Source organism: Macaca nemestrina, chromosome 20 (assembly GCF_043159975.1).
Source record: "Macaca nemestrina isolate mMacNem1 chromosome 20, mMacNem.hap1, whole genome shotgun sequence".
Taxonomy (NCBI): Eukaryota; Metazoa; Chordata; class Mammalia; order Primates; family Cercopithecidae; genus Macaca; species Macaca nemestrina.
This window is the reverse complement of record NC_092144.1, coordinates 15,655,876-15,680,653: the sequence shown is the minus strand read 5'-3', so window position 1 is coordinate 15,680,653 and position 24,778 is coordinate 15,655,876. Positions and strand designations below refer to the sequence as shown.

At 51.1% G+C, this 24,778-nt stretch overlaps 1 protein-coding gene across 14 annotated transcripts in view; it reads left to right on the top strand.

Annotated features, from left to right (window-relative positions):
- Window positions 1-24,778, top strand: part of LOC105492908 (epidermal growth factor receptor pathway substrate 15 like 1) — a 127,216-nt gene that overhangs the window by 32,852 nt on the left and 69,586 nt on the right. For 13 of the 14 annotated variants that reach the window (XR_011617356.1, XM_011760363.2, XM_011760315.2 and 10 more), the window contains 8 exons: window positions 1,821-1,916; window positions 2,694-2,756; window positions 6,432-6,557; window positions 12,743-12,802; window positions 15,750-15,983; window positions 19,616-19,773; window positions 23,002-23,158; window positions 23,467-23,552. Coding sequence is in view for 13 of the 14 variants with exons in the window: in XM_011760363.2 (XP_011758665.1) it covers window positions 1,821-1,916; window positions 2,694-2,756; window positions 6,432-6,557; window positions 12,743-12,802; window positions 15,750-15,983; window positions 19,616-19,773; window positions 23,002-23,158; window positions 23,467-23,552 (980 nt within the window). In the remaining variant the exon portion in view is untranslated. The remainder of the gene's footprint in view (window positions 1-1,820; window positions 1,917-2,693; window positions 2,757-6,431; window positions 6,558-12,742; window positions 12,803-15,749; window positions 15,984-19,615; window positions 19,774-23,001; window positions 23,159-23,466; window positions 23,553-24,778) is intronic. The other variant, XM_011760495.3, reaches the window with a different exon arrangement.

Here is a 24,778-nt window from a genome sequence, read left to right as displayed (position 1 = left end):
GGCGTGAGCCACTGTGCCCAGCCTCCCCTAAACTTGCTTAATCCCCTTTTGTTTGCTATTTATTTCTTAATTTTTCTCTTTTCTCAGATCTTGCAGGAATGAAAGGTCCCCTTTTCTCAACACCCTCTTATGATCCTCCACACTCTACAAGAGCTTCTGAGGACAGCAGGCTGAGAAAGGCCGATCCTAGCACTTATCTCTTGGAAGACACTTTTAAAACTGTTAACAATATTTATAGCTTTAAAAGTATCCATGTTCTGGCCGGGCGCGGTGGCTCACACCTGTAATCCCAGCACTTGGGGAGGCCGAGGCGGGCGGATCACAAGGTTAGGAGATCGAGACCACGGTGAAACCCCGTCTCTACTAAAAATACAAAAAATTAGCCGGGCGCGGTGGCGGGTGCCTGTAGTCCCAGCTACTCAGGAGGCTGAGGCAGGAGAATGGCGTAAACCCAGGAGGCGGAGCTTGCAGTGAGCCGAGATCGCGCCACTGCACTCCAGCCTAGGCGACAGAGCGAGACTCCGTCTCAAAAAACAAAAAACAAAACAAAACAAAAAAAAGTATCCATGTTCTTAGGCCAGTTAATTAAAAAAAAAAAAAACACAAAACACTCTTGAAGCTAGGTGATGCCTCACAAGTCCACTGAGCCTGTGTGTGGTGGGTCCTGGGTTAGGAGGGGAGGCATCTGACAGCCTAGTTCAACTTCTTTCTTCTGGTGTCAAGGTGGGGTCCATGTCAGGCCGCTGGGGATGGGCAGGGGATGTTCCTTTTAGTGAGGCTGAGGGGATCGTGGTGAACCACAGATAAGAATTTCTGACCAACCGTGTGTATTTCAGACTGCTTTTTAAAAAATTCAACACCTAGCCAGGTGCAGTGGCTCATACCTCTCATCCTAACTACTCAGGAAACTAAGGCAGGAGGACAGGAGTTTGAGATCAGCCTGGGCAATGTAGTGAGATCCCACCTCTAAAAAAATAAATAAAAACTTAGCTGGGCATAGTGGTGCACACCTGTGGTCCCTGCTACTCAGGAGACTGAGGCAGGAGGATCTCTTGAGCCCAGGAGTTTGAGGTTACAGTGAGCTGTGATTGTGCCACTGCACTCTGGGTGACAGAGTGAGACCCCATCTCTAAAACAAACACACACAGATTTGGCACATATTTGGTCCATCATTCATCACCTTAACCATGTTAACTTTGTTGCCTTATACAACCTAACACTTCCTAAATGTTGGGAGCTTATAGGTTTTGGAAAATGCTTGCATCTGAAATTTTACAGATTTTGAGATGCAGTGGAACATAAGTCCATTTTGTTTTATTTTATTTATTTATTTTGAGACGGAATTTTGCTCTTTTTTGCCCAGCCTGGAGTGAAGTGGTGTGATCTTGGCTCACTGCAGCCTCCACTCCCTGAGTTCAAGGGATTCTCCTGCCTCAGCCTCCCAAATAGCTGGGATTTCAGGCACCTGCCACCATGCCTGGCTGATTTTTGTATTCTTAGTAGAGATGAGGTTTCGCCATGTTGGCCAGGCTGTTCTTGAACTCCTGACCTCAGGTGATCCACCTGCCTTGGCCTCCCGAAGTGCTAGGATTACAGACATGAGCCACCACACCCAGCCAGGACAAGTCCATTTTAGTGTATTCATTTAAGCGATGTCCCCAAGGTGAGTCCAGTTCAGCCCAACGCCAGGGGTTTTTGCATGGACAGTCTTTATTGTTGAAGTGGACGTCCTCTTCCCCTGAAGCCTACTGTTAGAGACAGCTCCCCCTACCCTCACTGGCGATGTGCTGTTTACTCCTTCCCTTTCTTTGGACTTGCAGGGTTTCTATGTTGCACTGAGACTGGTGGCCTGTGCACAGAGTGGCCATGAAGTTACCTTGAGCAATCTGAATTTGAGCATGCCGCCACCTAAATTTGTGAGTGTCCGAAGTCCTTCAAGTTCACATTCTTCTAATACCAGATGTGTGTGCGTGTGTATGTGCATGTGTATATTTGCGTGTATATCTCCATGTTTTCTCTAGCCTTCCCCTTTTATTGTGATGAAATTCACATAATAGAAAATTAATAATTTTAAAGTGAACTCTTCAGTGGCATTTAGTACATTTACAGCGTTGTGCAGTCATTGCCTCTGTCTAGCTCCAGAACATTTTCATCCCCCCACAAGAAGACCCCATCCACATTAAGTAATCACTCCTTGTCTCTCCCTCCCAGTCGCTGGCAACCACTAATTTTATTTCTGTCAATGGATTTGCCTGTTCTGGACATTTCATGTCAATGGAATTCTCTAACATGGTCTTTTGTGTCTGGCCTCTCTCTCTCTCAGCATCGTGTTTTCAGGGCTCATCCATGTTGTAGAATGGATCAGTGTTTCCATATACCATTTAGTGGATGGACCACATCTTTATCCACTCATCTCTCTGTGGACATGTGGGTTATTTTCACCTTTTTGACTGTTGTGAATAGTGCTGCTGCGAGCATTCACGTACAAGGATTTGTTTGGACAACCGTTTTTAATTCATTTGAGTCAATACATAGGAGTGGAATTGCTGGGTCATGTGATGATTCTGTGTTTAACTTTTTGAAGTCTTCCCTTTTTTGAAAGCACTTTGAAACGTGTATCCTTTTCAGCAAACCCACCCACCTATGATTTAATTCTGTGCCAGCCACAAAGGAATGTTTCTCTCTCTTCTCAGCACGACACCAGCAGCCCTCTGATGGTCACACCGCCCTCTGCAGAGGCCCACTGGGCTGTGAGGGTAAGTGAACGGGAATAGGTCCCTCCTTGGCTCTCCTTCAGATCGAATTGTTCCAGCAGTTGTTCTAGAATTGTTCTGGAATTGTTCTAGTTTGATGTTGTTCAGAACATTTTATAGGATGATTGTGTCAGCTCTTCTGTCTCAGTGTGAATGTCCACAGCACTCGGATGAAACGCCTCTTCTGAACACCTTTTACAAAGGCTATGGCCCTTCACTGGAATTGGGAGTTGCCTATCGGTTCAACTAAGTGTCAGGAATTGGATTATTAAAGGACTGCAGTTTAAATCTTGCATCTTTAGGTTACATTCTGTGGTTTTTGCTGCTTGTGTTGGTTATTCAGAATAGAAGAGGAAACGGTGAGAGCTTGCAAGCACATCGACCCCCAAATGTGTTCCTTGCTTTCTCGCTTCTTTCCAGCCACTTTGCATGTTACTATTCTTTCCTCCCTGATGTTCTGATTGCTTTGTGAACAGCCTCTCTCAGCACTTGAAGTGTTATTTTTAAAACAGAGGATGTTGTGGCTGGAAAGATATGCTACTGCTTCCAGAAAGACAAAAAAAAATGAGGGCTGTCTTCTAAGTACAGAATTCCTTCTAAAGGAAGTGAGCGTGGTCCCTCCAGATAACGTGAGGCCTCCTCACCTTCCCTTCACTTTCAGACTGTCACATTTCCTCACGTTTGTGTGGCTTAAATCCTGACATGAATAACACTTGCTATCAAGCAAAGGTCCCAAGTACTTGTGTCCCATGTTTACACGGTTGGTTTGTTCCCTTCTTGGAGAGGTCATGGGTTGGGTAGGGGGCATCTGTGCAGGGAGAGGACATGAAGATGTGTCATGTGACCAAGGAGTCATGCAGTCACCTCTGTCATCGAGCACTTTGCCAGTGGCAGTCACTGTGGTGAAGGGTTTCTCCTTGTCATCCAGCGCATTGTGTGGACTTTGAAACAGAGCTACTTTGTCATGGGAAACACTGCCAAGAGATCTTATTATTTAAAATGTGATGGCTCTTTTCCAGCAGGGGTTATGTCCAGGCCTCATTAGAAGAGCTGGGACTGAGGGGCCTGGGGACCTTGCAGAGAGGAGTCAGGGAGTGCAGGACCAGGCGCTGTAATTGGGGTGGATTATGGTCAAGAAAGATTGTGCATTCCATTCACAGCCACAGTCAGAAAGAACAAGCCCGAAGTGCCAAGTGTTTGTTTCCGTTGTGAACATTCCTGGGCTTCTGAAGGCACTGAGTCAGCAAGTCTGATGGCCGGGAGAGGATCTCAGGCCCCCGAGACAGACCTGCAGCGCTCAGCTTCTTAGCACCAACAGCCGTGAGAGCATGCGGTGTCTGCCGGTGATCTCATCTCTGACTGAGGGCACTGTCTTGGTTTTTCTCTTTTAAAAATTAAAAGGTTTTTATTGTGGCTGAAAGACACATCACATAACATTTACCATCTTAACCATTTCTGAGTGTACAGTTCAGGAATGTTAAATATATTCACGTTGTACAGCCATCACCACCGTCCATCTCCAGAACCTTCTCATCCTCCCAGACTGAAACTCTATACCTGAACCTTCCACTCCCTCAACCCCTGGCACCCATCATTCTGCTTTCTGTCTCCATGGATATGCCTAGGGAGGAGGGGACCTCCTATGAGTGGCATCATGCGGTATTTGTTTTTTGTTATTTTTGAGATGGAGTCTTACTCTGTTGCCCAGGCTGGAGTGCAGTGGTGCGATCTCAGCTCACTGTAATCTCCGCCCCCCGGTTCAGGTGATTCTCCTGCCTCAGCCTCCTGAGTAGCTGGTACTACAGGCACGTGCCACCATGCATAGCTAATTTTTGTATTTTTAGTAGGGGTGGAATTTCACCATGTTGGCCAGGCTGGTCTTGAACTCCTGACCTCAAGCGATCTGCCCACCTTGGCCTTCCAGAGTGCTGGGATTACAAGCGTGAGCCACTGCGCCTGGCCTAGTTTTGTTTTTGTTTTTGTTTTTTATTTTTAGAGATGGGGTCTCACCATGCTGCCCAGGTCAGTCTCAAACTCCTGGGCTCAAGTGATCCCCCTACCTTGGCCTCCCAAAGTGCTAGGATTACAGGCATGAGCCACTGTGCCAGCCTCATACAGTATTTGTATTTTGTGTGTGGCTGGTTTATTTTAATTAGCATGCTGTCCTCAGAGTTTGTCCACATTGTAGCGTGTGTCAGAACTCACTTCCTTTTTGTGGTGGAGGGATGTCCCACTGTCTGGATCTACCTCGCTTTGTGTGTGCATTCATCTGTCGATGGACACGTGTTGAGGGTGTTTTCTTAGTGCTCCCAGTAGCTCCAGTGTGTGGCCAAGCAGGTTGCGAGAGGCCTGCCCTCCCTGAGTCCCACTCGTTGTGGACCTCCTTTCCTTTGGAGAATGGAACAGACTGGAAGCCGCTGCCTCACTCGTGGCCTCTTTTACGGGCTGCCTGCACTGTGTCTTTCAGAACAGCAGGAACTGCGACTCCGCATCGTAATGCTGCACCTTCCCTTTGTTCATGAAGAGCTATTCCTATTTATGTATTAATTTATTTACCATTAGAAATGGAGGGCTTCGGCCGGGCGCGGTGGCTCAAGCCTGTAATCCCAGCACTTTGGGAGGCCGAGACGGGCGGATCACGAGGTCAGGAGATCGAGACCATCCTGGCTGACACGGTGAAACCCCGTCTCTACTACAAAATACAAAAAAAACTAGCCGGGCGAGGTGGCGGGCGCCTGTAGTCCCAGCTACTCGGGAGGCTGAGGCAGGAGAATGGCGGGAACCCGGGAGGCGGAGCTTGCAGTGAGCCAAGATCACGCCACTGCACTCCAGCCTGGGCGGCAGAGCGAGACTCTGTCTCAAAAAAAAAAAAAAAAAAAGAAATGGAGGGCTTCCTGTATATGGCCGGGCTTGGTGGCTTACACCTGTAATCCCAGCACTTTGGGAGGCCGAGGCAAGCGGATCACTTGAGGCCAGGAGTTCAAGACCAACCCGGCCATCATGGTGAAACCCCATCTCTACAAAAAATACAAAAATTAGCTGGGTGTGGTGGCGCATGCCTGTGATCCCAGCTACTCGGGAGGCTGAGGCATGAGAATTGCTTGAACCTAGGAGTCGGAGGTTGCAGTGAGCTGAGACTGCGCCACTACACTCCAGCCTGGGCAACAGAGCGAGAGTTTTGTCTCAAAAAAAAAAAAAAAAAGAAAAAGTAAAAAGAAAAGAAACAAAAAAACCAGAGGGCTTCCTGTACTTATTTAAAGTTGATTTTGATAATTATTTGCTCAAGCAATAACATCTGCTCACACTTTTGTCTTTTTGGTACAAGTGGGCTCCTTGGAGGAAGGTGAGACTGATCTGTGTTTCCCTGCAAAGACACTGCCCCAACATGGGAGACTCCTGCCCCACTCAGGCAGCAACTAGGACGAAGGGCAAGACCAGGGCCAGGGCTTCCCTCCTGAGGACCTTGGCTTCCAGATCTGAGGTTGCCATAATGCTATTTCCTTCAGGGCATATGTTCACTTTGGAAGGGGCCAAGACAGTTCTAAGATCATTTTGTGCTTTTAGCCAAAGGTGATGATGGGTCCATGGCCATTTTCACTCGGCTTTCGGTCAGAGCTCGGTCTGGACACTCACACAGGTGTGCTCTCCTACTTACTCGGGCTATTTCTTTCCAACTAGGTGGAAGAAAAGGCCAAATTTGATGGGATTTTTGAAAGCCTCTTGCCCATCAATGGTTTGCTCTCTGGAGACAAAGTCAAGCCAGTCCTCATGAACTCAAAGCTGCCTCTTGATGTCCTGGGCCGGGTAAGTGGGCCACGGGCTTGGTTCTTCCGCACTCGGTGTCCCTGCTGTGTGTGGGCGCCACTGTTCTCTTTCCCCACGGTGCTTACGAGGCTCTCGCTCTGTTTTCTCCCTGTGCCGTCAGGGGCTTCATCAGCGCTTCTGTGGGTCCAGCCCCGGCTGGCTCAGGGCTTCCTAGGGCGTGGCTTACAGTGTTCACCCAGCCCCTGGGGAGGGTGCTAGAATCCTTACACTTCACAGATGAGGAGGTGGACTCAGAAGTGAAATTGCTGCCTGGGGCTTCGGGACCAGTAGAGCTTAATCTTAAGCTTCCCAGCCTGGGCTTTCCCCCTTTCCATTGTGCTGAATGTGGGAGTGTGTGTGTGTATCTTTTTATTTATGTATTTATTTATGAGACGGAGTCTTGCTCTGTCGCCTAGGCTGGAGTACAGTGGCGCCATCTCGGCTCACTGCAACCTCTGCCACCCCGCTTCAATCTTTTCTCATGCCTCAGCCTCCCGAGTAGCTGGGATTACAGGTGCATGCCACCACGCCCTGCTAATTTTTGTTTTTATAGTAGAGATGGGGTTTTACTGTGTTGGCCAGACTGGTCTTGAACTCCTGATCTCGTGATTCACCTGCCTCGGCCTCCCAAAGTGCTGGGATTACAGGCATGAGCCACCACACCCCGCCTTTTTTATTTCTTTTTTGAGTTTTTAGAGATGGGGTCTCACTATGTTGCCCAGGCTGGTCTCCAACTGCCAGGCTGAAGCCATCCTCCACCTCAGCCTCCCTGGTAGCTGGGACTGCAAGTGCATACCACCATGCCTGGCTCTTTTCTACTGTTAATTACTCTTTTCTTCTTGTAAAGCTCAAGGTAAAAGTATTTTCAACTCTGCTGCAAATTTAGGAAAAAATGTATGCATTTTCTTAAAAAAAAAAAGTCTTGGCTTGGTGCAGTAGCTCATGCCTGTAATCCCAGCACTTTGGGAGGCCGAGGTGGGTGGATAACTTGAGGTCAGGAGTTTGAGAACAGCCTGGCCAACATGGTGAAACCCTGTCTCTACTAAAAAAAATACAAAAATGGCCGGGCGCGGTGGCTCACGCCTGTAATCCCAGCACTTTGGGAGGCCGAGGCGGGTGGATCACGAGGTCAGGAGATCGAGACCATCTTGGCTAACACAGTGAAACCCCGTCTCTACTAAAAATACAAGAAAAAAATTAGCCGGGCGTGGTGGCGGGCACCTGTAGTCCCAGCTGGTCGGGAGACTGAGGCAGGAGAATGGCTTGAACCCGGGAGGTGGAGCTTGCAGTGAGCCGAGATCACACCACTGCACTCCAGTCTGGGAGACACAGCAAGACTCTGTCTCAAAAAAAAAAAAAAAAAATTAGCCAGGTATGATGGTGTTTGCCTGTAATCCCATATACTCAGGAGGCTGAGGCAGGAGAATCACTTGAACCCGGTAGGTGGAGATTGCAGTGAGCTGAGATCGCACCACTGCACTCCAGCCACAGTGACAGAGCGAGACTCTGTCTCAAAAAAAAAAAAAAAACCCTCAATTTAGGCTGGTGTGGTGGCTCATGCCTGTAATCCCAGCACTTTGGGAGGCTGAGGCAGGCAGATTACTTGAGTCCAGGAGTTTGAGGCCAGCTTGGGCAACATGGTGAAACCCCATCCATACTGAAAAAATAAAATAAAAAAATTAGCCAGTTGTGGTGGTGTGCGACTGTAGTCCCAGCTACTCTAGAGGCTGAGGTGGGAGGATCATACCTGAGCCTGGGAAGTCGAGGCTGCAATGAGCTGAGATTGTGCCATGGCACTCCAGCCAGGGCAACAGGAGTGAGACTCTGTTTTAAAAATAAATAAATAATTTTTTTTGGTTTTGTTTTTTTGTGAGACAGTCTTGCTCTGTCACCCAGTCCGGAGTGCAGTGGCATGATCTTGGCTCACTGCAACCTCTGTCTCCCAGGTTCAAGCGATTCTGCTGCCTCAGCCTCTGAGTAGCTGGGACTACAGGCGTGAGCCACCATGCCCGGCTAATTTTTGTATTTGTATTTGTATTTGTGTTTATTTATTTATTTTACTGAGATAGAGTCTCGCTCTGTCGCCTAGGCTGGAGTACAGTGGCACGATATCTGCTCACTGCAAGCTCCGCCTCCCAGGTTCACACCATTCTCCTGCCTCAGTCTCCCGAGTAGCTGGGACTACAGGTGCCCGCCACCACACCCGGCTAATGTTTCATATTTTTAGTAGAGATGGAGTTTCACTGTGTCAGCCAGGATGGTCTTGATCTCCTGACCTCGTGATCCGCCCGCCTTGGCCTCCCAAAGTGCTGAGATTACAGGTGTGAGCCACCAAGCCCAGCCAATTTTTGTATTTTTAATAGCGATGGGGTTTCACCATGTTGGCCAGGCTGGTCTTGAACTCCTGACCTCAGGTGATCCACCTGCCTCGGCCTCCCAAAGTGCTAGGATGACAAGCGTGAGCCACCGCGCCTGGCCAAATTAATTAATTTTAAAAGCCTCAATTTGTTTCTATTAACTAAAAGTACAGTTGTCCCTTGGGATACTTAGGGGGATTGGTTCCAGGGCTCCATCATACACCAAAATGTACACATACTCAAGTCCTGCAGTCAGCCCTGCAGATACAAAAGTTGGCCCTCTGTATATTCAGGTTTCACATCCCATGACTACTGTATTTTGTATCCACGTTTGATTAGAAAAATACGAACATACGTGAGCTTGCACAGTTCAACAAACCATGTTGTTCAAGAGTCGACCGTGGTTTGCTTTATTCTATGTTTTATTATTTTTATTTTTGATGATACATAATAATTATAATGTGAGGTCCACGTGATGGTTTGATACATGCACACAATGTTTAATGATCCCAGCAGGGTAATTAGCATATCCATTACCTCAAACATTGATCCTTTCCTTGTACTGGGAACATTCAAATCTTCTCTTCTAGAGACTTTGAAAGATACGATAAATTATTGTTAGCTATAGTTCCCCTATTGTGCTATTGAACATTAGAATTTATTCCTTCTGGCCGGGCATGGTGGTTCACACATATAATCCCAGCACTTTGGGAGGCCAAGGTGGGCGGATCATGAGATCAAGAGATCAAGACCATCCTGGCCAACATGGTGAAACCCCGTCTCTACTAAAAATATAAAAATTAGCTGGGCAGGCTGGGCGCGGTGGCTCAAGCCTGTAATCCCAGCACTTTGGGAGGCCGAGACGGGCGGATCACATGGTCGGGAGATCGAGACCATCCTGGCTAACATGGTGAAACCCCGTCTCTACTAAAAAATACAAAAAACTAGCCGGGCGAGGTGGCGGGCGCCTGTAGTCCCAGCTACTGGGGAGGCTGAGGCAGGAGAATGGCGTAAACCCGGGAGGCGGAGCTTGCAGTGAGCTGAGATCCGGCCACTGCACTCCAGCCTGGGCGGCAGAGCGAGACTCCGTCTCCAAAAAAAAAAAAAAAAAAAAAATTAGCTGGGCATGATGGCATGCTCCTATAGTCCCAGCTACTTGGGAAGCTGAGACAGGAGAATCGCTTGAACCTGGGAGGCAGAGGTTGCAGTGAGCTGAGATCGCACCACTGCACTCCAGCCTAGGTGACAGAGTGACTCTGTGTCTTTAGAAAAAATAAAATAAAAGAACTTACACCTTCTATCTAACCATAAATATGTTTTGTTTTATTTATTTATTTAATTTTTTTTTTTTTTTCCTCGAGATGAAGTCTCGCTGTTGCCCAGGCTGGAGTGCACTGGCGCCATCTTGGCTCACTGCAACCTCCGCCTCCCTGGTTCAAGTGATTCTCCTGTCTTAGCCTCCTGAGTAGCTGGGACCATGGGTGCACACCATAACGCCCAGCTAATTTTTATATTTTTAGTAGAGATTGGGTTTCACCATGTTGGCCAGGCTGGTCTCGAACTCCTGGTCTCAGGTGATCTGCCTGCCTTGGACTCCCGAAGTGCTGGGATGGATGACAGACGTGAGCCACTGTGCCTAGCCATGCATGCATCTTTGTATCCATGCATCTATGCACCCATGTCCCTCTGCATCCGTATGATCCATTCATCTGTGTGTGCACATGCCCATGCAATGTATTTATCCACACATCTGTGCATGCATCTTTGTGCCCATACGTCTATGCTGACATGTCCCTGTATGTCCATATTTATGCATTCATCCGTGCACACTTGCATCCGTGCCATCATCCATTTGTGCATCCAGGCACCCACACATCATGCATCTGGTCAGTCATTCAGTAAGCATTTTTCAGAGCCTGCAGTGGACTATGCCTTGTGCTGGGCAGTGGGAAGGTGGGGATGATTAGGTACCATCAAAGAAGTCAAATAAGTAATAGCCAAGATGCGTTTACTTATTTACTGAGGGCTTAGTGTGTGCAGGCCGGGCCCTAGTGCTCTGCATGAAGACACACATCCAGCACTTGCAGCCATGCTGTTAAGGACTGTGTCTCACACCCCTCCACCCCCTGTTTTTCAGATGGGGAAGCAGATGTTCAGGGTGGTTGGGAAGTCACCCTGGTTGCACAGTTGTGGAAGGGTGGATAAGGGATGAGGTCCTATTGCAGGCAGGGCGGGGCAGGATCCAGTGTGCATTCTGGAGCAGCTGTCCCCAGAGCCTGCCCTCTTCACCTGCCCTGTCCATTAGACACCCCTGACAGCATCCCTGATAATCACAGTTTGGCCCAGTGAGGACAGTGGTAGAAGGGAGGGCCCCTGACCTGCTTGAGCACGGGGAGCAGGGCAGCCAGGGAGGACTTTCTAGAAGAGGTGCCGCTGGTCACATCCTCCAGGGTGAGGGGGACTCTGGCGGAAGTCTGGGCATGTGGGCATGTGGGCAGCTTGAGTGACGGCACAGAGGCCGCAGGTAGCCTGGCATGCCAGTTAGGGCCAGGGCTCCCCCTGGGCGCTTCTGCCCCCCCAGGGCCCCCAGGGGACATTGGGCAGTGCCTGGGGACATTTTTGGTTGTCACACCTGGGTCGGGTGCTGCTGGCATCTGGTGGGTCAAGGCCAGGAACGCCGCCCAATGCCCTGCAGTGCACGTCATGGCCCACACCCCAGAGAGTGATCCGGCCCTAACAGGCAGTAGTGCCGAGGTGGGAAAGGCCTGGGCTGAGGGAGGACTGTGGAGCCAGAAAGGCCTGTTGGAGTTCTGGATCCCTGGCAAAGTAGGTGGAGTCTGTGGGGGCTGGGCTGGGGTGCAGGGACCTGCTACCATCAGGGGCTCAGCAGCTGCGAGGTGACAGGGCCCCATCTGCCAGGCTGAGGAGCAGGGTGAGGCAGGGTCAGGTGTGTGTTCTGGAACAGTCCCTATGGTAGCCATAGGGACAAGACGGGGATAGGGAGGCCAGCTGGAGGCTCTTGGCTGTGCGAGCTGGGGAGTCATGAGCCTCGGGCACAGCAGCAGAGGTGGAGAGGAGGACCCAGACGTGAGAAACCTGCATGGACTGAGCCCTGGTGATTGGCTGGGGAGGGGTGATGGTGACACATGAAGCATCATGGATAGAGCAGTGGGCATCTTCTTAGATCCAGGGACTGCCATCCTGCCCAGCATTGGCCTGCCAGGCAGGTGTGCCCATCCAGGAAGGCTGGCATGGGTTAGGAAGCTGGCAGCGTAATGGTGCTTGAGATCTGCACGTGTCTTAGGCACAGTCCAGAACCCACGCCTGCCTGCCTGCCTCCTCTTCAGCGCACTGAGTGGACCTGACACCTGTCTCACCATCCACTGCTGGGGAGAGGAGACAAGACCCACAGACATGCTCAGACATGAGCTCACAGCCCTGCCCAGCTGAGAATGCAAGGGAGGGGTGGGGTTTGCAGGAGTGAGCGTAGGGAGTGTGGGTGTTTAGGGCAACACCTGTACTCAATCAAAGCTGTCTTTTCTAAGATGTCTCTGTAAGATGATAAAGAGGAAACTCGGGCTAAGTTTAAAATGTAGCCTTGGCCATGATTATAATCATGATGATTGTCGGACCGTGCATCTGGTAGTTGACAGTACTTTACAGGTGATGGTTTTTCTGAGAACTCACAAACTGGTTCTGAAATGTATATTGACTTCCTTGTCCTGAGCCCAGTGAGTGCCATGGCTGAGAGTCTGAGTTCTGGCAGGTGGTCTCACTCTCACCCAGTCTTTCCTCCCACAGTAACCCATGCTGGTCTCTCCCTTGCAGGTCTGGGACCTCAGTGACATTGACAAGGATGGGCACTTGGACCGAGACGAGTTCGCTGTGGTAGGTCCTGCTGTTTCCTTCCCACCCACCCCAGGAAGGAAATGTGCAGTGCACAGGGGTTGCTGGATTCGTTTGTTTTTCTTGTTTCTTTCTTTTTTGAGATGAAGTCTTGCTCTGTCACCAGGCTGGTGCGGTGGTGCGATCTTGGCTCATGGCAACCTCTGCCTCCCAGGTTCAAGCAGTTCTCTTGCCTCAGCCTCCCGAGTAGCTGGGACTACAGGTGCCTGCCACCACACCTACCTAATTTTTGTATTTTTAGTAGAGACAGGGTTTCACCATTTTGGCCAGGATGGTCTCGATCTCCTGCCTCATGATCCACCCGCCTTGGCCTCTGAAAGTGCTGGGATTACAGGCATGAGCCACTGTGCCCGACCTTCTTTCTTTTTTTTTTTTTTTTTGAGACGGAATCTTGCTCTGTCACCCAGGCTGGAGTGCAGTGGTGCCATCTTGGTTCACTGCAGCCTCCGCCTCCCGGGTTCAAGCAGTTCCCATGCCTCAGTCTCCCAAGTAGCTGGAATTACAGGTGCACTCCACCACAGCCAGATAATTTTTTCGTATTTGTGACAGAGATGGGGTTTTACCATATTGGCCAGGCTGGTCTTGAGTTCCCGGCCTCAAGTGATCCGCCCGCCTCTGCCTCCCAAAGTGCTGGGATTACAGGCGTAAGACACCACACCCGGCCTTCCTTCTTTCAGTTTTTAAGTGTTTATCTTGACATAGTTCTTTGTATGTAGAAAAGTTTCATTACAGGTTGAGTGTATCCTTAATCTGAAAGTCTGAAACCGGAATGCTTCGAGATCTGAAATTTTTTGAGCACCAACATGACACTCAAAGGAAATGCTCATTGGAGGATTTCAGATTTTTGGATTAGTAATGCGGAACCAGTACGTGTAATACACACCTTCAGAAATTCAGAAAACTCCAGAATCTGAAACCCTGTGGTCCCAAGCATTTTGGATAAGGGATACTCAACCTGTAATATGGAGAATTATTTTCTGTTTTTGAGACAGAGTCTTGTTTTGTCACCCCGGCGGGAGTGCAGTGACGTGAATACCTTTGCTGCAGCCTCGAACTCAAGCGACCTCCCACAGAGAATTCTTTTGAAAACTCTTCACTCAAATTTCCCAGTGTCGCTAATTTACTACATTTGTCTTATTTTTCTCCTCCCTTCTTCCTCCCTCCCTCCCTAACTCTTTCTCCCTCCCTACTGCTGCGTGAAGTTTACCTTTGAACTATTTTAGAGTTAAGTTGCAGACACGATGCCTCTTCATCCATAAACACTTGAGTGCATATTTCCTAAAAAGAAGGACTTCTCTTACACATAACCATTATCCACTTCAAAATCAGGAAATTCACATGATAGCATCGCATTTATGATATTTTCATTATATCCTATATATACACCTTACATTCTGTATGAGTGTGTCTATTATTATCTAATCCCAGGATATTACTCAGATTTTATCAGTTGTCCCAAAAATGTCCCTGTATCTAAAGAGAACCCAGTCCTGTGTGTAACATCCTGTTGTCCTTCGTCTTTCATTTCCTGGAATCTAGAACAGTTCCTCTGTCTCTCTTCGTGTCTCTCGACATGGATTTTTTGTTTTTTTGTTGTTGTTGTTTTGTTTTTGAGAGGCAATCTCACTCTGCCACCCAGGCTGGAGTGCCGTGGCGCAATCTCAGCTCACTGCAACCTCCACCTCCTGGATGCAAGCGATTCTCCTGCCTCAGTCTCCCAAGTAGCTGGGATTATAGGCTCTCACCACCATGCCTGGCTAATTTTTTTTTTTTTTTGTATTTTTAGTAGAGATGAGGTTTCTCCCTGTTGGCCAGCCTGGTCTTGAACTCCTGACTTCAGGTGATCTGCCCATCTCGGCCTCCAAACTGCTGAGATTACAGGCATGAGCCACCGTGCCTGGCTTCAGTGTCAACATTTTGAAGAGCACAGGCCAGCAGTTATGGAGTGTCCCTGGGCCTGGCTGCCAGGTCCTCTTGATGACCCAGGTCGTGCACTGTTGTGGGACAGGAATCCCACGGAGGTCACACCTGCCCCACATGGGTCTCCCACCTGGGGGAGCATGATGTCAACGTGCCTTCTTACTGCCATGTTGACATTCATCACTGGGTCAAGGTGGGGCAGGGTTGTGGCTTCCTCTGGGCAGTTGCTCTTTTTCCCTCGGTGCTCATTTTGTCTCTTGTGGGGGATGCCTTGATACTGTCAGCACCTATGACTCTCAGACTCTTCCCTAAGAGTTCAATCACTGCTGATGAGTCTCGCCTTAACCTGGCAAGATTAATTACGATGATGGTGGCTCCCAAACGGTGATGTGCTCATCAAAACCATCATTCCTTACACTTTTATTAGTTGGCCTTCTACAAAGAATTTATTTCTATGGCTGTGGCCTGCCTCATGGATGCATCCTCAGTTCCACTGTTTTTTGTTTTGTTTTATAGAGACAGGGTCTCGCTCTGTTACCCAGGCTGGAGTGCAGTGGCGCGATCACAGCTCACTGCAGCCTCCCTCTCCTGGGCTCAGGCGATCCTCCCACCTCAGCCTCCCAAGTAGCTGGGACTACTCCTGAACGTCTTGAAGTACAAGCCTCTCTTCTGGTGTCTTTAGACTTCCAAATCAGTACTGGGAAGGTGCCAGCGCTGGAGCCGGTGGCCTCCCTGAGTGGTGAAGGGATGCATACCGAGTCTGGCTTGATTGAATTCTTTCTGTGTGCATTTCAGTCTGGAGGAATAATTCAACACATGTCTCGGAAAGTTACACATAAAAGATAACTCATCTGGAATGATTGTTTTTTCCCTCTGGTCAGCTTGGGAGTGTCCTCACAGAGTGTCTGTCCTGTCACTGCAGCCCCCAAAAGGGCTGCCCTCTGCCTTCTCTTGGTGGTGCCCGGCCCCAGCCTTGTCTCTTCAGCACCATTGTCATTTGCACCCGCAGGCCATGCACTTGGTGTACCGAGCCCTGGAGAAGGAGCCCGTGCCCTCCGCCCTGCCCCCGTCCCTCATCCCCCCCTCCAAGAGAAAGAAGACTGTGTTCCCTGGCGCCGTCCCTGTCCTGCCCGCCAGCCCCCCACCAAAAGACAGCCTCCGCTCCACGCCGTCCCACGGCAGCGTCAGCAGCCTCAACAGCACAGGGAGCCTGTCCCCCAAGCACAGCCTCAAGCAAACACAGGTATGGAGCCCTCAGTGGGCGCAGTCCCCTCTCAGAGCACAGTAGGATGTTTCTTGGGAGTTCTTAACATGCAACTCCAGAGCAGTCAAGCTTGTGATGAAATGTTTTTAAAAAATATTTGCAGCCAGGCGCGGTGGCTCACGCCTGTAATCCCAGCACTTTGGGAGGCCGATGTGGGCAGGTCTCGAGGTCAAGAGATCGAGACCATCCTGGCCAACATGGTGAAACCCCGCCTCTACTAAAAATACAAAAAATAATTAGCTGGGCGTGGTGGTGCGCACCTGTAATCCTAGCCACCGGGAGGCTGAGGCAGGAGAATCACTTGAACCTGGGACACGGAGGTTGCAGTGAGCTGAGATCGCGCCACTGTACTCCAGCCCGGGCAACAAGAGCGAAACTCCATCTCAAAAAAAAAAAAGTATTCGTTTATCTCATTATTTCCATAGAGATGAGGTCTCCCCATGTTACCCAGGCTGGTCTTGAACTCCTTGGCTCAAGTGATCCTCCTGCCTCAGCCTCCCAAAGTGCTGGGATTACAGGTGTGAGCCACTGTGCCCAGCCTGTGTCTGCAGAGCTCTTGCCAAGAGTTCTTATTAAGTATTGAAGGTCAGGTTGGGGAGGTGCTTTACTGGCAAGGAAGCTAGTGGGGCCAAACTCACTGGCGGGCACAGGTCACCCAGCTTCATAACCCGCCTCTCTGGTGATCTTCTGGTGGTTTTCTCGAGACCCTCTGACTAGACTGGTTTTACCAGTGGCCCCTGTTGGGGTGGGGTGGGAGGGTATAGCTCCTGCCCCGAGGACGTCACTGGTAGGATCACAGTCATGAAAACCAGCATTTCTGGGGGCCTACAGTTCACATGCTCCCCGCACTCCACCTTCCTCATCTCCAGGCCAGCAACACTCTTGTCTGGGGCCCCCAAGGGCCACCCGATTTTGCCCTCATGCCAGGTTTGAGTGAAGCCACTTCCAGCCACCAGGGTCTGATCTGCTTCCCTTGGGACCTGTGACTGCTGAGCTGGCCTTAAAGCCCAGCCCTCACTGGGAGAGCCAGCTCCACGGGCAAGGCTGCCCCGTGTTGGGTTTACAGCCAAGTTCGCACCAGAATCTTGCTGCTGACCTACCCTGAGGCCCCAGAAATCAGGCAGTGAGTTCCTTTTGTTTGCCCAGCAAATATTATTAGGACTCTTGTCATCCCAGAGCCATAATTTCATATGTAATTTCTTCTTTGGACCTGTGGGACACAGAACCCCCCCTTGTTTCTATGTCCTGCCACAGCTCAGCTTGTCTGACTCCCATTACCTCTTTGTGATCCCTGGCTTCTGAGGTTAGCTTGCTGTAGCCCCTTGACTTAAAGGCAGCAAGCCCATTTCTTATTAGAATTCATTTGTTGGCATCTTTATGTCCACCAGACTTGAGGCAGCTCACAAAATTTACATAGTACAATGCCAACAAGTAAAAGTCAGGTTGCTCTTGCCATCTGAACTCTCATCATTTGAATTAGATCCACAGAATTTTTTTTTTTTTTTAATATGTAAGAGACAGGATCTTGCTCTGCTGCCCCAGCTGGAGTGCAATGGGGCAATCACGGCTCACTGCTATCTCAACCTCCTGGGCTCAAGTGATCCTTCCACCTCAGCCTCCCCAGTAGCTCCCCAGTAGCTACAGGCGGATGCCACCATGCGTAGCTAATTTTATTTATTTATTTATTTATTTTGTAGAGATGGGGTCTTGCTGTGTTATGCTGGCTGGTCTTGAACTCCTGGGCTTGAGGGATCCTTCTGCCTTGGTCTCCCAAAGTGCTGGGATTACAGGCAGGAGCACTGTGCCTGGCCTAGCTCCATAGATTTTGATAAATTGTTTGATCAAGTCCTTGCTGTACTTCATCACACATACTTGCTACATGAAACCCCTGAACTAAGCTGATCTGGGTCACATGGTATCCCTTGTTTCCCAAGCTTGCTTTCTGAATTCCCCGAGTTGATATCAGGAGCCCGTTAGATTTGGACATCACAGGAGACTTGTTCATGAAGAGTAAATGAGTTTAACCATTGTTTCCCAGTCTTGACCAGGAGTCCCTTCTCCTCAATCCTATGGACATCTTTGGGTTGTCAACACTGTGATAACTCTTTGAGAAATCCTTTTTTTTTTTTCCCCCAAGACAGAGTCTTGCTCTGTCGCCCAGGCTAGAATGCAGTGGCACAATCTCAGCTCACTGCAACCTCCACCTCCCAGGTTCAAACAATTCTCCCACCTCAACCTCCTGAGTAACTGGGATTACAGGTGCCCACCACCACACCTGGCTAATTTTTCATGTTTTTAGTAAGTAGGGTTTCACCATGTTGGCCAAGCTGGTCTCAAACTCCTGGCCTCAGGTTGTCTACCCACCTTGGCCTCCCAAAGTGTTAGGATTGTAGGCGTGAGCCACCGCTCCCGGCCTAAGAAATACTTTCATAACTAAGAGGAATGACTTTGAGTGGCAGTTTCAGGCATCATGGCATTCGTTGAAGGTGAGGAGTGGGTTGCAGCTTTTTGTACAGTTGCTGTGTGGAGGAGGAACAATCGATCCCTCCAGCCACATTTGCCTGTCCTTTTTCTCTCCACTTCCTCATCATCTAGATAATTCAATCAGGTATTGATTCTCATTGCTATTACGAGATTGTTTAAAAGGAGTGATTTGTATAAATATTAGTTTAAAAAAAAAAAAACGGGAAGAGGAAAAGCATGTCTAGAGTTCAGGACACAGATGCCATGAACTGTGGCGTGGTGGGTTTGTTGAAGGCCCGCGGTAATGCAGGCGGAGTGGGCCACGGAAGAGGCCTGCCCGAGTGCCTGAGGGGCCTCGATGCCTCTGAACCAGGAGGTGACTGGGCCCTGGTTGACCCATGATGGCGTTTGCCTCTCTCAAGTTAGCCGGCGGTGAGAGGGGCCGCAGGTGCAGCAGGTGGCCCAGCTCCGGGGCTGTGAACCTCAAGCTGCACTGGATTTGTGGCTCTGTCTGCCCTGGCGGGGTTGGGAGTGCATGAATGTTGGTGGGGCCTCGTGGGTGGCGGCCCTCTTGGATAATGGGGTCTCATTTGTTACCTGTAAGTGGTGTGTCTGCACTGACAGCTTGGGGGTATCTGTTGTCTCAGGAGCGGGGTCAGGGACATAGAAGAGTGGTCTACAGAGTCCTGGGACGGGACACTTTGGCTGCTTGTAGGGCAGCCTCTGGGGGACGAAGAGTGGGAGGACCAAGGAGGCTGGCATGTGGCAGGGCCGGCTCTCCGGGGACAGTCCTTCCAAGTGGGTGCTCAGGGGGATCTTTCCTGGCATGTTTGAACCCATCCCCTGAAGATCACAGCCTCCCTCACGCCATAGGTGGCAGGGTAGATGGACAAGCAGAGCGGGTGATGGGGTGGAGAGAGGTACAGACTGGCATCTGCGTGAGCTTCACAGAGCCAGCCTCAACCTGTCTCAGCCTCAGTTTAGCCAGTTACAGAACAAGGATCTCATCTGCCCTCAGCTCATGGAAGTGAGGAGAGTTTGATGCCAAATGTGCATGGAAGTGCTTTAATCGCCCCATCATCAAAAAGCATGTGTCGGGGGGTCATAAAAAGCTTCCAGATTAACTGTTTTGCCAAAAACTGTTTCAGCCAACAGTGAACTGGGTGGTGCCGGTGGCAGACAAGATGCGATTTGATGAGATATTCCTGAAGACCGATCTGGACCTGGACGGCTACGTGAGTGGCCAGGAGGTGAAGGAGATCTTCATGCACTCGGGCCTCACCCAGAACCTTCTAGCACACATATGGTGAGGCCGGACGGGTGGCAGTCGTGGCTGTGGGTTGCTCCAGGGGGCCTATGGGTGAAGACTGTGGAGGGTGGTGGTCAGGGGGCCCCTTCCAGCTTGTCACAGGCTTCCACTGTGTCTGGTGTCCTTTATTCTCCCCGGCCTGACAGAGGCTGAGCAAGGTGCATGTGCCAAGGCTTGAAGCCCATGCTCCATGCTGGTCAGTTCACTGTCTTCCAGTAGGAGGGCCCTCTGGCCCCTCTCAAGAGCTCCCAGGCCATCTGCTCACACAGCTGGGCCCTGTTCTTGCTGGCCATGATACTGGTTCTAGCAGGAGGCCTGGCCTTTGCCACAGCTGCCTTCGGGAGGTGTGGGCAGCAGGGTCTTGGAGCCTCTAGCAGAATGGCCTAGGGGGTGGTGATGGGGATGGGGGCTACAGCTGCCTCCTGTGGGAGGCCCTGCTCTGGAAATGCCAGTGCTTTGGCTCCCGGCAGGCGGGTGAGCACAGGGAGACCCTTTCTGCACCTCAGAGCCCAGTTGAGGAGTCAGCCTCACCCCCACTTTCCCCCAGGGCTGGACACAGCCTACTTTATAGGGCTGGGGCACTCCTCTTGCCACTGGCCAGGGCTGAAGTCACTTTTGAGCTTGTTGCTCAGAACTTTGTGGCCTTAGAGAAGGCTTCACTTGGGAGCTATCAAAAGGAGAGAATTGTTGGATAATTCTCAAGAGGCAAATCCCTCCAAGTAGAGCAGTGAAATTCAGGATGTTACTTAGTGGCTTGGGGGAAATGACTGTCCTTAGTGGTAATTCACAGATGTCCATACTGTGAGGTGGGAGCCTGAGAACCAGCTGTCACAGAGTCATCACCCAAACGGCCAAGCCACCTCCGACTGGCTAGGGACAATGGGTCTCACCTGCCTCAGATCCACTGTCCCTTTTAGAAACCACAAAAACAGTGTCCCCTTTAACTCTGAAACCAACATACACACAATTCCTGGTTAGTGCCCTGACACCCTGACTGTCATGTCCAGGGGGCAGTAGAGGGAAAGTAATTTATAATGCATGCTGCAATTGGTACATGATGTAACGACATGGAAATGACACAGGAAATCATGAATCCACCTGGATCAAAAGAAGGAACTCAGAGGTCATTCCATGCAGGCAGCAAAGGGAAAGGAAAGGATAATTGGGCTCTCGAATAAACAACCACAAGGAAAGATGTGTCTGTGGGTGCCCGGGGCGGGGCCATGACCCAGTGTAGACGACACAACTCCTAGGAGGGACTGGAAGGAGGGGAGCATGAAGATGGAGGCTTTGTCCCTGCGATGGCCGCCGCCGTACAGGTCAGCAGAGCAGGATGTGGTGTCAGAGCCAGATGGCCGCCGACTGAGCCACCCCCAAGCCCTTTTGCTCTCAGAACCCTCCACAGGTGGGCCTCGGACCCCATGCTCCTTGAGAGATGGCCGGAGCAGAGAAGGGACGGGAGTGGAGAGGCAGCTGCAGCCCATGAGCAGGCTGGGGCCCGCAGGGGTAGACTGGGGAGAGATAGTGGCAGTGTGAAATCGTCAGGGCCTCCAACTGTGGGGACAACTAGGCATTTTAAAGCAGCCTTTATCAGCGATGTTCCTTGAAATCTGCTCATTCTCCGCAACTCTGTTCACGCACTGCATTTGGGCATAAATAAGTCTGTTAGTACTGTCCCAGCTCTCTTTGGTAGAGGGGGGAGCTTCTGCCATAACGGCTTCTGCCATAACTACACACGAGGTGGGAAAGGAGGTCCCATGTTGAGAGGGTGGCATGGGTGAGGGAAGACATTTTTCACAGACCCCAAGGCCTTATCCTTGATCAACAAGAGTCCTTTCCTTCCTTTCCTGGCTGGTTCCCCCGCCTTTTTTTTTTTTTTGAGACAGAGACTCACTCTGTTGCCCAGGCTGGAGTGCATTGGTGCGATCTCTGCTCACTGCAACCTCCACCTCCCAGGTTCAAGTGATTCTTGTGCCTCAGCCTCCTGAGCAGCTGGGATTACAGGCCACCATGCTCGGCTAATTTTTGTATTTTTAGTAGAGACGGGATTTCCCCATGTTGGCCAAGCTGGTCTCGAACTCCTGACCTCAGGTGATCCACCCACTTTGGCTCCCAAAGTGCTGGGATTACAGGCGTGAGCCACCATGACCGGCCCTGGCTGGCTCCTTGATTATGAGTGTCGGGGAGCCTGTCACCTCAGTTCCATGGAACCACTGTGTGCTGCTATTCAAATGCTGCCTTGGCCTATCTTTCAGGACATCCAAGAGCCATGTGGGCAGAGGATGCTTAGTTGTGGGGGACTGTCCTGTGCATTGCGGCCATGCCCCTGTGGCAGCCTCATTTGGGCACAAGAGGAGTGTTTTAGTCCATTGGGCTGCTGTGACAAACTGCCACCGACAGAGTGGCTTAGAAACAGACGTTTCTCACAGCTCTGCAGGATGGGAGTCCGTGATCCAGGCACTGGCAGATCCAGTGTCTTGTGAGGGCTCACTGCCTAGTTTGTAGATGGCCGCCTGCTCGCTGTGTCCTCACATGGCAAAAGAAGCAGAGAGAGCCTTCTAGAGCCTTTTTTATAAGGGCACTAATCCCACTTATGAGGCTCCACCCTCATGACCTCATCGCACCCCAGAGGCCCCATCTCCCAACACCATCCCATTGAGGGGTAGGATTTGGACATAGGAATCTGGGGGGACATAAACATTCTGTTCATAACAAGGAAAGAGAGTCGTTGCTGATTCTTCCTTCATGGTGACACCCCAAAGTGCTGCTGTCACCCCCATTGAAGGCCAGTGACCGGGGCCATTCAGATGACCCAGAGCCGCGTGTGGATGCTTGGTCTCCGCACCCATTTCCACGGAAGGGCTGGTCTACTCCACGCATGCGGCATCAGAACCTGCCCCACGCACGAGATAAACCAAAGGAAGAGGCAGCTGCATCTCTTAGCCCTAGTGAGGTTTCCCAAGGGGTCGGCTCCTCAGCCCAGGGGCAGGGCCTCAGGGTTCTCCAGCCCCGACAGCCCTCCTAGGGTGGGGGACGCTGGGAGTGGGGAACCCCCGGGCCACTTTCTGGGAAGGAGATGTGAAGTAGGAAAGGAGCTGGGGCTTGCCACTGCGCCCTGCCATTGTTTTCGTCACTGTGATTTTTGAAAAGCATGGGATCGGTGACTTGTGTTCAGGCTGAGTCGGAGCCTGTGATGTGTAATTAGCATCCCCACGTTTCTCCCAGGGCCCTGGCCGATACGAGGCAAACGGGGAAGTTAAGCAAAGACCAATTCGCGTTAGCTATGTATTTCATTCAGCAGAAGGTCAGTAAAGGCATCGACCCCCCTCAAGTCCTCTCGCCGGACATGGTCCCGCCCTCAGAGAGAGGCACGCCCGGCCCGGTGAGTGCTGGTCACGCCCGGGGGGTATTCACATCCCTTCCCGCCGCCTGCCACCAGGTGGCGCTGGTGGCACACAGCCCACAATTGGTGGTGGGTGCTGCCTGTGGTCCCTTCCTTCCCCAGTAGGGGCCCCTGGGAGGGTGGCTTGGCTGCCCAGGTATTTCCCCAGGCAGGGGGCTGGCACTTTGGCTACCTCACCCTGTGTACTAACGGGACAGTTTTATCCCGGGGCCCAAGACCTGCTGGTGCCTCCTGTCAGGTGATGTCAGATTGCTAATTAGAGATCTCGCCTCTGAATTTGATTCTAGGACAGCTCGGGCTCTCTCGGCTCCGGGGAGTTTACTGGCGTGAAGGAGCTCGATGACATCAGTCAAGAGATTGCCCAGTTACAAAGGTACGTTGGAAACGGCCCTTCCCTCCGCATCCAGATGTTACACGACCTCTCCCAGGTTGTTATCGGAAATATCAGAGACTCACCTGGAAGTTTGCTCATCACAGGTTTATTCAGAAGGAAGGAAAAGATATAGCTTCTGAGATCCTCAACTGGCTCAGGGGGCTTGAAGAATGACATTTTCCATTTGAATCAGCCTCAGCCAGAGCCAGTGGCAGCTGTGTGGTCCCAGGCAGGTCATGGGCAGAGCCCGTGGCAGCTGTGTGGTCCCAGGCAGGTCGTGGGCAGAGCCCGTGGCAGCTGTGTGGTCCCAGGCAGGTCGTGGGCAGAGCCTGTGGCAGCTGTGTGGTCCCAGGCAGGTCTTGACCAGAGCCTGTGGCAGCTGTGTGGTCCCAGGCAGGTCATGGGCAGAGCCCGTGGCAGCTGTGTGGTCCCAGACAGGTCGTGGGCAGAGCCCGTGGCAGCTGTGTGGTCCCAGACAGGTCGTGGGCAGAGCTGGCAGCTGTGTGGTCCCAGCAGGTCTTGACCAGAGCCTGTGGGTGGCAGCTGTGTGGTCCCAGGCAGGTCACGGACACAGCCCGTGGCAGCTGTGTGGTTCCAGGCAGGTCGTGGGCAGAGCCCGTGGCAGCTGTGTGGTTCCAGGCAGGTCATGGGCAGAGCCTGTGGCAGCTGTGTGGTCTCAGGCAGGTCGCAGCTCAGTAGCCCCAGGCACCAGCCCCTCCCCAGTGCTAGGAAGGCCTTGACAGCTAGAGCAGTTGGGTCTCGGATGGTGAGGAGCGGGCTTAGGACCCAGCAGCTGACGGTGTGAAGGGGCCTCCAGGTCTCTGACTTACCTCCTTGCCTAGTGCCTTAGTTTCCTCGTGTGTAAACGAGGGCTTTGGATGGGCTGTCTGCACTTTTAGAGTCTGGTATAAAGAAATGAAGTCACTTCCTGTATTCCGCTCTGGATCCTCTTCACGAATGACATCCTTTTTTGTTGTTTATTTTTTAGACAGGATCTTGCTCTCACCCAGGCTGGAGTGTAGTGGTGTGATCATGGCTCACTGTAGCCTCTGTCTGCTGGGCTTAAGCAATCCTCCCACCTCAGCCTCCTGAGTAGCTAGGACGCACCACCATGCCAGCTAGATTTTTTTTTTTTTTTTTTAAATTTGAGACAGAGTCTCACTCTGTCACCTAGGCTGGAGTATAGTGGTGTGATCTCAGCTCACTGCAACCTCTGCCTCCTGGGC